At 48.0% G+C, this 10,865-nt stretch overlaps 1 protein-coding gene across 1 annotated transcript in view; it reads right to left on the bottom strand.

Annotated features, from left to right (window-relative positions):
* mark2a (MAP/microtubule affinity-regulating kinase 2a) overlaps positions 1 to 10,865 on the bottom strand; it is a 50,367-nt gene that overhangs the window by 15,246 nt on the left and 24,256 nt on the right. The window contains exons 5-10 of the mRNA XM_042091981.1: positions 10,205 to 10,270; positions 9,255 to 9,325; positions 8,537 to 8,593; positions 3,297 to 3,539; positions 1,962 to 2,081; positions 884 to 1,195 (exon numbers count right to left, since the gene is read on the bottom strand). Coding sequence (XP_041947915.1) covers positions 884 to 1,195; positions 1,962 to 2,081; positions 3,297 to 3,539; positions 8,537 to 8,593; positions 9,255 to 9,325; positions 10,205 to 10,270 — 869 coding nt within the window. The remainder of the gene's footprint in view (positions 1 to 883; positions 1,196 to 1,961; positions 2,082 to 3,296; positions 3,540 to 8,536; positions 8,594 to 9,254; positions 9,326 to 10,204; positions 10,271 to 10,865) is intronic.

Here is a 10,865-nt window from a genome sequence, read left to right as displayed (position 1 = left end):
ACAAAACACACAAACAAAACACGCACAACACACAAACAAAACACACACAACACACAAACAAAACACACACAACACATACAACACACAAACAAAACACGCACAACACACAACCAAAACACACACAACCAAAACACACACAACACTCAAACAAAACACGCACAACACACAAACAAAACACACAAACACATTAACAGGGACCTAAAGAAAGGTGCATGAGCCACCGGTCCAGAATTCACAAACACTTCTGAGAACCCAAGCAAACTCATTCATCTACATCACAAGATCTGTACCAAGTAACACATGCATATGGTATTGATAATATCTCTCACACACGCACAGGCACACAAGCATATGCTAACGATGATGTTAATGCTAAACACACACACAGGCACACAGGCATGTGCTCAGCTCTAACCTAGAGAGATGGCAGACAGACTGAATGACTGACAGACAGTCACACGAGCAGGAAGTGAAAGTCTGTAAGCACCATTGTAGGAAACCGCTTCCTGTGCACAGAACCGCAGGTGAGAACTCCATGCTGCTCAGAGTGCACTCATCATCACTCACTCATCAAAACACATCCTGAGTGTAAGTGTGTGTGTGTGTGTGTGTGTGTGTGTGTGTGTGTGTGTTTGTTTTGTGTGTGTTTGGGTGTGTGTGTGTGTGTGTGTGTGTGTGTGTGTATGTGTGCACGTACACCTATACTGTATATGTCACTGCGTGGGAATGTTTGTGTGAGTGTGTGTGCATGCGTGTGCACATGCTTGTACATGCAAGCAATCATGTGATCAGCTTTTCACTACCTGTGGAGGAACCAGACACCAACATTGACATACATACACCTTTCAGGAGACCAACAGAGACATATATACACCTTTCAGACCAACAGATACATACATACACCTTTCAGGAGACCAACAGAGACATATATACACCTTCCAGACCAACAGAGACATACATACACCTTCCAGACACCTGCTCCAGGTGCAGTGAGGCAGGCTAAACACACTTCGCCAAGTGACCCCACACCCTCCCTCAACCCTTGACCCTTGACCCTCGGCCCCCCGACCCTGGCGCACCGTGGCGGTGCTGACCTGTCCTCCGGGGGTCCCTTGTAGTCGGGCTGCGGCTCCAGGAAGGGCTTGAGCTCGTCGTCCTCGTGCCCCACGTTTATCCAGCGGTCCTTCATCGCCTGCTGCTGGGCCAAACACAGGGGAGGGGGAGAGAGGAGAGGAGGAGGAGAGAGAGGGGAGGAGAGAGGAGGAGGAGGAGGAGGAGGAGGAGAGAGAGGAGGAGGAGAGAGAGGGGAGGAGAGGAGGAGAGAGAGGGGAGGAGGAGAGAGGAGAGGAGGAGGAGAGAGAGGGGAGGAGGAGAAAGAGGGGAGGAGGAGAGAGGAGGAGAGAGGAGAGAGAGGGGAGGAGGAGAGAGGAGGAGAGAGAGGGGAGGAGGAGAGAGAGGGGAGGAGGAGGAGAGGAGAGAGAGGGGAGGAGGAGAGAGGAGGAGAGAGGAGGAGAGAGGGGAGGAGGAGAGAGGAGGAGAGAGAGGAGGAGAGAGGAGAGAGAGGGGGAGGAGGAGAGATGAGGAGAGAGAGGAGGAGAGAGGAGAGAGAGGGGAGGAGGAGAGAGAGGGGAGGAGGAGAGAGAGGGGAGGAGGAGGAGAGGAGGAGGAGAGAGAGGGGAGGAGGAGAGGAGGAGAGAGGAGAGGAGGAGGAGGGAAAGGAGGAGGAGGGGAGAGAAGGAAGGGATTAGCTAGAGAGAATGTTTAAGTGTGTGTGCGTGTGTGTGTGTGTGTGTGCGTGTATTTGTGCGTGTGTGTGCGCGTGTTTGTGCGTATGTATGTGTGTGTGTGTGTATGTGTTTGTGCGTGTGTGTGTGTGTGTGTGTGTGTTTGTGCGTGTGTGTGTGTGTGTGTGTGTGTGTGCGTGTGTGTGCTTGTGTGCGTGCGTGCGTGTGTGTTCGCACCTCCAAGCTGCCTCTTTTGGTCGGGTTGAGAATGAGGAACTTCTTCAGTAGGTTCTCGCAGTCCGTGGACATGTAGAACGGGATCCGGTACTTTCCCCGTAGAACCCTCTCACGCAACTCCTACACACACACACACACACACACACACACACACACACACACACACACACACACACACACACACACACATTACATGACTCAGTGCAGGAGTACACTGCACACTGGAATGTCGAATCGATCATGACAAGTTCCAACTAAATTCCATTCATTTCCCATTTCACTGGTAAACCCCTGGACCTCCAAACAGTGGCTCACCCACATGAGCATTACACATTAGCATGCACACATACCCACTTAAAAACACCACAAACAAAACATATTAGAATTGCTTTCAATCAAATACACTTATACTCAAAAACTCACCCATATGCAAACAAACAATTATTACCACACGCTAGTCCACTCTCAGAGACAGAAATGAACAAACAATTATTACCACACGCTAGTCCACTCTCAGAGACAGACATAATAAACAAACAATTATTACCACACGCTAGTCCACTCTCAGAGACAGACATAATAAACAAACAATTATTACCACACGTTAGTCCACTCTCAGAGACAGACATAATAAACAAACAAATCAAGTAACAACACAATTGGGTCACCGCTATATGCAAATTAGCGTAGCGAACGTGCTCATCTACGTCACGCGCAGCGTCGACGTGTCTAACGGTAGTAGCCTGCTACTATTTTCATTCAGGAACATTCCCGTTCCAGCGGTCGTGTTGACTGTTGTGTGAGCTGTGTTTGGTCAACGTCTGGTTAATCAACACAGATATTCGTGTTCATGTGAACGCCGGAACACACATCCTAAACATTGACGAAACTACCCAGATCAGATATATAACGTTATTTGATGGGCACTCTCAAAGCACTCGGCAGATATCATGAACATCGTCAGATAGATAACATTAGTGTTCAAAACTCGACAGTCCTTTGGATGTGCATCAAACTAACATATTCCAACACATTTAAAAATTTTAATATGCTAATTTGCGAAAATATATGAGCAATGCAATTTTTGGCCGGCCTGCTGAGCTCGCACGGTATCCTGGAATTTAATTTAATCTCCCACTTGGTTTTAAGCCTGCATCGGTGCTGGCTATACTTTGAGGGTTGATTTTAAGGGGAAAATAGCACTCCCCCTTGCTCCCTACAGTAATGGGACACCCTACGCCTGCTGCCGTGCACGCGCAAAAACGAGGGTTAGGGCGAAAATCTAGGGGAAGGGGAGGTATTGGGACGGGCCCACGCACACACACAAGTCCTAACCTTTAGGTTCTGTCCGTCGAAGGGCAGTGACCCACTGACGAGTGTGTAGAGGATGACCCCCAGGCTCCAGACGTCGACCTCGGGCCCGTCGTACTTCTTGCCCTGGGGGGGGAAGAGCTCGGGCGCGGCGTAGGGCGGGGAGCCGCAGAACGTGTCCAGCTTGCTGCCCATCGTGAACTTGTTGCTGAAGCCGAAGTCAGCGATCTTGATGTTCATGTCTGCGTCCAGGAGCAGGTTCTCTGCCTGAGGGACCAGCCAAAGGTCAAAAGTCAAAGGTTAACCATAGACTATACGACTGATGGAGACAAGCAGCAGATGAGCAACAACACAGACAAGGATTAGGAGATATGGAACATGTGATCACACACACACAAAAAGGTCAAAGGTTAACCATAGACTATAAGAGTGGTGGAGACAAGCAGGAGATGAGCAAAACAGAGTAGGATTAGGAGATATGGAACATGTGATCACACACACACAAAGATACAGATTTGGGTTCACCCTCTGCACACAAACACACACAACACACATACACCCAAAACAATTACACATTTGTAAATCTGTACCAAACTACGCACCCAACCGCCCCCCCCCCTTCATCATCCAATACAGGAACTCTCAACTCTCATCTAGCTTAGAACCAGAGACGGTTGATGAAGCCATTTCGTTCCATTGGTGAATCCTTTTATGATTCATCTTAGTTCACTATACAATCTTTGTCAGAACAGTGGGAATTAGAACAGTGGGAATTAGAACAGTGGGAAATAGAACAGTGGGAAATAGAACAGTGGGAATTAGAACAGTGGGAATTAGAACAGTGGGAAATAGCAGCGGAGTTGAGAACCGCTCGTCTAGTTCATCCACATCCCACGACAGCATAAAACCCACTTCACCGACTAGTTCAGTTCTAGAGTTCTCAGTTCTCCTCCTGAGGGCCCATCTAAATGGCATTGTGTTCTATCTATCCCTGCCCAAACCACAGCCAATTAAGTCAGAGCAATTCCAATGCATTTGATTGACAGGCAAGTCAGGCATATAAACAGTTCATCCAGAGAGCAGAGGGTGGGGCTTATAGAGTATGGGCATTTGTTTGTGCCTTAAAGGTAAACTATGCAGTATTGGCCATGTCCTTACTGTTCCTTACTATTTTTGCTTCTATTCGCTGGCTCTGTCATGACGAATGTCTGAGAAACTCCATCACTACATTTATCTAGCCGGTGCCTGGCGTGTATGTGTATTTGAATGCAGTAAAGCAATTTGTTACACTCGTTATACTTCCTGACACTGAGGCCATCAGCCCGCCGGCCCACAGTTGCAAGGGTGGTTTTTCCACTCACAGGCGCTAGGGGGAAGCGAGACGGCCACCATTCAACCCCAAAAAAGTCATATAACCATTCCAGTGACTCTGAAGCTGTTAAATGAAGGTAAATTAAGCTAAAAAACTTGCATATTAAGCAAAAAAACCTGCATAGTGTGCCTTTAAGTTATCAACAATTGTGAAACCTTTCCAACATAATGACCTGTTTTCTTAATCTTACAACAACCCACCCACGCCTGAATTCCAGCCCTGCGCCTGAGAGCTTCAGGGCCTGAGAGAACTGCGAGGCATGCAGAAGTGTGTGTGTGTGTGTGTGTACGGATGGGTTCTAGAGCTGGTTCTGTTAAGAACGGATGGGTTCTAGAGCTGGTTCTGTTAAGCATTCTTTGAATTCATTGATTCTTTGGTGCCATCACGCAAACCAGCCTGCCAGCTCTGCCACTTAGAAGCGGAACCGTGGTAATCAAGGATGCATCATCGGCGGAGAGCGTTGCACAATGCCCAAAGGAAGTAAACGGCAGTAGCAAGCCCTGATTGCCTTCCTCTACACACGGGACACTGAACACGCCCACTCCTGTTCTCTGGAAAGAAAACAACCAGCTGGGAAACCAACTTTTCAGGTTCTGAACCAATTCATGTTTAGTCCAAATGCTCCCAACAGAGACCAGAACCAAACCCATTCCTTGTTGGCATTTGAGCAGGACTGATTTGAGCAGGGTTGATTAGAGCAGGACTGATCACTGATCTAGTTCATTGATCTTCAGCCTAATCGCAGGTGTGCTGAATGCTGCATGCAGGTAGAGCATGCAGCATTCACTGCGTGGGAGTCGGGGTTTGGGCGTGGCTAGAGTGCAAGTATGCAAATGTGCTGTTGGCAGCATATTACATTACATTACATTACATTACATAGACACTTCTTGACCAAAGTTACTTACATATGTCAGCTATATTACAAGGGATCACATTGTCCCCGGAGCAACTTGGGGTTAAGTGCTTTGCTCAAGGGCACAACGGTGGAAGCCGGGAATTGAACCGACAACTTTCAGGCTACTGCACGCTAGCCCAGCTCCTTAACCACTACACTGCCACCACCCTACAGGCTACTGCACGCTAGCCCAGCTCCTTAACCACTACACTACTGCACGCTAGCCCAGCTCCTTAACCGCTACACTAGCACCCCCCTGTGCACAGGCCACAGCATATGTAGGTGAGAGCAGGAGATGCTAATATCCATGTCACTGCTTTAGGGGCTTTTTAACTGCCAAAGGAGGAAACTGCCAAAGGAGGAAGCCGTGAGAACGTCCTGGAAAGCCAAGTGGCCCCTCCCTTTTGATCCTGTGGTGATACTCATGACTGTTGCCGCAAGGAAAACAGGTCACCTGACGTCACAGTGCACAGGAGTGCTACTCAGGTTCTCACTTAAGCTTGTGTACTCATGTACACACACACACACACACACACACACACACACACACACACACACAGACACAGACATGCACACACATGCACACACATGCACACACACACATTCCCACAAAAACAAACTCACACACGATACATTCATGCACCCTTGGTGTTTGATTTACAGTTTGGAAAATGAACTAATGAACAGCTTTCTGACAATGTGTTGGTTTCATATGAACAAAGCTAGTCCAAGGACTCAAGCTCATATGACGGCATGCAAGACAGGACCAGTAATGAAAATGCATTAGAGTTATATTATGTGAACGCTTAAAAGGGTAGAAGTTGTAATTTAATGCCATATCGGTATCTATGGCTATATCATGGCAAAGAAAGGTGTGATAAAACACTACAAATTAGAGATTTAAAGAAAGAAAGGTGTGATAAAACACTACAAATTAGAGATTTAAAGAAAGAAAGGTGTGATAAAACACTACAAATTAGAGATTTACACAAATCCTTTAAATGAGATTCTTGCTCAAGAGGGAAGTAACCCAAATATTTAGCCGAGAGTCTGCAACTGATTTTGGGAGCAGGCCAGCAGAGAGAAAGGCCGATGTGAGGGCGACTTAGAGTGAGAGCGTGAGTGTGTGTGTGTGTATGAGTGAGAGTGAGAGTATGTGTGTGTGTATGAGTGAGAGTGAGAGCGTGAGTGTGTGTGTGTGTATGAGTGAGAGCGTGAGTGTGTGTGTGTGTATGAGTGAGAGCGTGAGTGAGAGCGTGAGTGTGTGTGTGTGTATGAGTGAGAGTGAGAGCGTGAGTGTGAGTGTGAGTGTGAGTGTGAGTGTGAGTGTGAGTGTGTGTATGAGTGTGAGTGTGAGTGTGAGTGTGAGTGTGAATGGGAACAGATCAGTGGGCATCTAGGGATTCCAGTCCTTTGTTCCGTGTTCCTTAATGCTGAATAACTAGATGAAGTGTTCTGTAATGCTGAATAACTAGATGAAATGTTCCTTAATGCTGAATAACTAGATGAAGTGTTCCTTAATGCTGAATAACTAGATGAAGTGTTCCGTAATGCTGAATAACTAGATGAAGTGTTCCGTAATGCTGAATAACTAGATGAAGTGTTCCGTAATGCTGAATAACTAGATGATGTTCCGTGTTCCGTAATGCTGAATAACTAGATGATGTTCCGTGTTCCGTAATGCTGAATAACTAGATGATGTTCCGTGTTCCTTAATGCTGAATAAATAGATGACTGAGCTACTGATTAAAGCACAGAATGGCGCCGCTAGTTTCCAAAGCTGTAAACATGACACTGGGGCACGTCTGACGCATACACACTATTGTGATTTACGACTGGACTGAACCGTAAACAACTGCATGTCACTACCAAATGTCAGTTTGTTAATCTGTGACGAGTGATGCTTCTCTGCCATTACTATGTCCTACTGCATTTTGAGAGCCCCTCCACGGAGGATCCTGATTGGTCCCAGGGGATGCGGGCGGCCGGGACGCGTTTCACAAAAACACACACGACAGGACGTCACATGACAGGAAGCAGGAAATCACCCCATTTTTCCTGATGATGATGTCATTTTCATTTCCTGAGGCGGTTTTGCCCTTCAGCAGCCCTCACTAAGCCCCCAGTACACACACGCGCATACACACAAATTAACACGCACACACACAAATTAACACACGCGCATACACACAAATTAACACACACACACACGCGCACACACACAAATTAACACACACGCGCATACACACATATTAACACACACGCGCATACACACATATTAACACACACGCGCACACACACATTTTAACACACACACGAACACATGGGCAGCCGTGGCCCACTGGTTAGGACTCCAGACTTGTAACCGGAGGGTTGCCGGTTCGAGCCCCGACCAGTGGGCCGCGGCTGAAGTTCCCTTGAGCAAAGCACCTAACCCCTCACTGCTCCCCGAGCGCCGCTGTTGTTGCAGGCAGCTCACTGCGCCGGGATTAGTGTGTGCTTCACCTCACTGTGTGTTCACTGTGTGCTGTTTGTGTTTCACTAATTCACCGATTGGGTTAAATGCAGAGACCAAATTTCCCTCACGGGATCAAAAAAGTATATATACTTATACACACGCGCGCACACACACATATTAACACACATGCGCGCACACACACATATTAACACACGCGCATGCACATACACACAAATTAACACACACGCGCACACACACATATTAACACACACGCACATACACACAAATTAACACACACACACACCACATTAACACACACTCACTCACTAACACTCACATACACACTAACACTCACACACACACAAATTAACACACACACACACACACACACACACACACACACACACACATTAACACACACTCTCTCACACACACTCTCTCACACAAACACTCACACACAGAAGGACGACTGCACACCAGTGGCATCACCCACACACACTGCTCCACCCACACACATCCTTGAGCAGAGCGCTGCTTACCTTCAGGTCTCTGTGTACGATGCACTTCTGGTGGCAGTACTGCACAGCAGACACTATCTGTGGGCACAGAGCAGAGCAGGCAGCAGCTGCAGCATTAATCTCTTATTCAACCAGCATGCACGCACGCACGCACGCACGCACACATGCACGCAGGCACACACATGCACGCTACACACGCACGCACGCAAACACACTACACATGCACGCACGCACGCACACGCAAACACACACGCACGCACCCAGGCACACACACACGCACGCACGCTACACACACAGTTCTCACAGCGGGCTCTCATTAAACTGATGAAACGCTTAATTGAATTCTCCAAACAAGTTGAGCAGACGGCTGTGGCCTCAGTTTCTCCTGCAGAACAACAATAAGGAGAAAGGACACAAACAAACAGCGCTCCTGTTCTCGTTAGTCAAGGCTGACTACAACACACACACAGGTTACAGAACCTGCTGTGGCCATGCTCTCACACACACACACACACACACACACACACACACACACACACACACACACACACACACACACACACACACACACACACACTTCTCTGGGGCAGGGCAGGTTAGGTAGAGTGACTGAGACTGACATTACTTCTCAGAGGGCTGCTGTCAGTTTCAGAACAGGAAATCAGTTCCTATCCAAACAGTGAAAAAAAACAAAGCTTGACACACACACACAAACACACACACACAGTTTTGGTCTCACCTGTCGGAACTTGGCACGAGCTTCTTTTTCTTTCATTCTTCCGTGGGCAACAAGGTAATCAAACACTTCACCTACACAGAGGAGACAGGATGTCAGAAGACAGCACAGAGATGAGAGAACAAGTCAAGTACTTAACACTAATAAACCGCACTTTGTAACTTTAGATACAGCAAGAAAGAAGAACACACAAAAAGAGTAACAAAGAAAGAGAGGGTTACAGGTTCATCTACAAGTGCTTACACCTAGCAACGGCACTCTGTAACCATAGAAACAGCAGCTGGGAGATGGGCCCAGCAGGGGTATTGTGTACCTGTGTCCCCATGGTTACCCACTGCAGGAGACTCATAGACAACTCAGAGTGGAGTCTGAAGCTGTTTTGTTGTTACATACGATACGATCAGTCACATACGATACGTCACATACGATATGGGAACTCACTACACATCTCAATTGGTCACCATTGATGTACCCACACTGGTTGTCTGGGCAACACAGTGACCAATCCAAAATAATGATTGCGGGGGAAAATGACTAGCACACTTACTTTTAATTCAGCACATTTTACACTTTTGACTGTTTTTATCCTAATGCCCCCAATGCTAGACAGACCAATAACATGTCTCAGATGCCAGAAATCCAGTCCAATCGGACCTGAGCTGGAACGTTGATAGTTATGTCTTCTCGTACTCAGGCCTTGTGAGTCTGACCAAACTGCACACCGAATTAGATGGGGATTCACCCCGATTCAGGCCCGACTGAGCTGAGTCTATAATTGTGTCTATTGGGCATAACAGTATAGCAAAACATTATGGGAAGGACTCATGCTACTCCCAAGGTCATAGGTCAAAGGTCAAGCGCTTGTGTAGGCTCTGTGGGCAGATCTGATGAAAGTGGCGGTAAGAGATAGATGAAGATGATGAAGATGAGGATGACGAAGATGCACCACTCACCTCCACTGGCGTACTCCATGATCAGGTACAGCGTCTTCTCCGTCTCAATCACCTCAAATAACTTCACTACAACACGCACACACACACACACGCACACGCACGCACGCACGCACGCACGCACACACACACACACGCACACGCACACGCACACACACACACACACACACACAGAGAGGAAGGAGAGCAAACCTGAATGCTGTTCACAGACACACTCCAAAACTACGCTGAACCTCCATAACAGAGACAGTGTGGTGCGTGTGTGTAAGGTCGTGTGGTGCGTGTGTGTAAGGCCGTGTGGGACATGTGTGTAAGGCCATGTGGGGCGTGTGTGTGTAGGGGCGTGTGTGTAAGGCCGTGTGGTTTGGGGGCGTGTGGTGTGTGTGTGTAAGGCCGTGTGGTTTGGGGGCGTGTGGTGTGTGTGCGCCGCTGGCTGACCCAGTGCCCTGCAGAGTATGTGGAGATCAGCGGCAGTATGGCAGCATTCATAAGCCCTCAGTGCTGCCTGGTTTGGGGGCATGTGGTGTGTGTGGAGATCAGCAGCAGTATGGCAGCACTCATAAGCCCTCAGTGCTGCCTGGTTTGGGGGCATGTGGTGTGTGTGGAGATCAGCGGCAGTATGGCAGCACTCATAAGCCCTCAATGCTGCTTAATCTGCCCTGAA

The sequence above is a fragment of the Alosa sapidissima genome, chromosome 5 (genome assembly GCF_018492685.1).
Source record: "Alosa sapidissima isolate fAloSap1 chromosome 5, fAloSap1.pri, whole genome shotgun sequence".
In the NCBI taxonomy this organism is placed as follows: Eukaryota; Metazoa; Chordata; class Actinopteri; order Clupeiformes; family Clupeidae; genus Alosa; species Alosa sapidissima.
The sequence above is the reverse complement of the archived record's forward strand: the minus strand, read 5'-3'. Positions and strand labels throughout refer to the sequence as shown.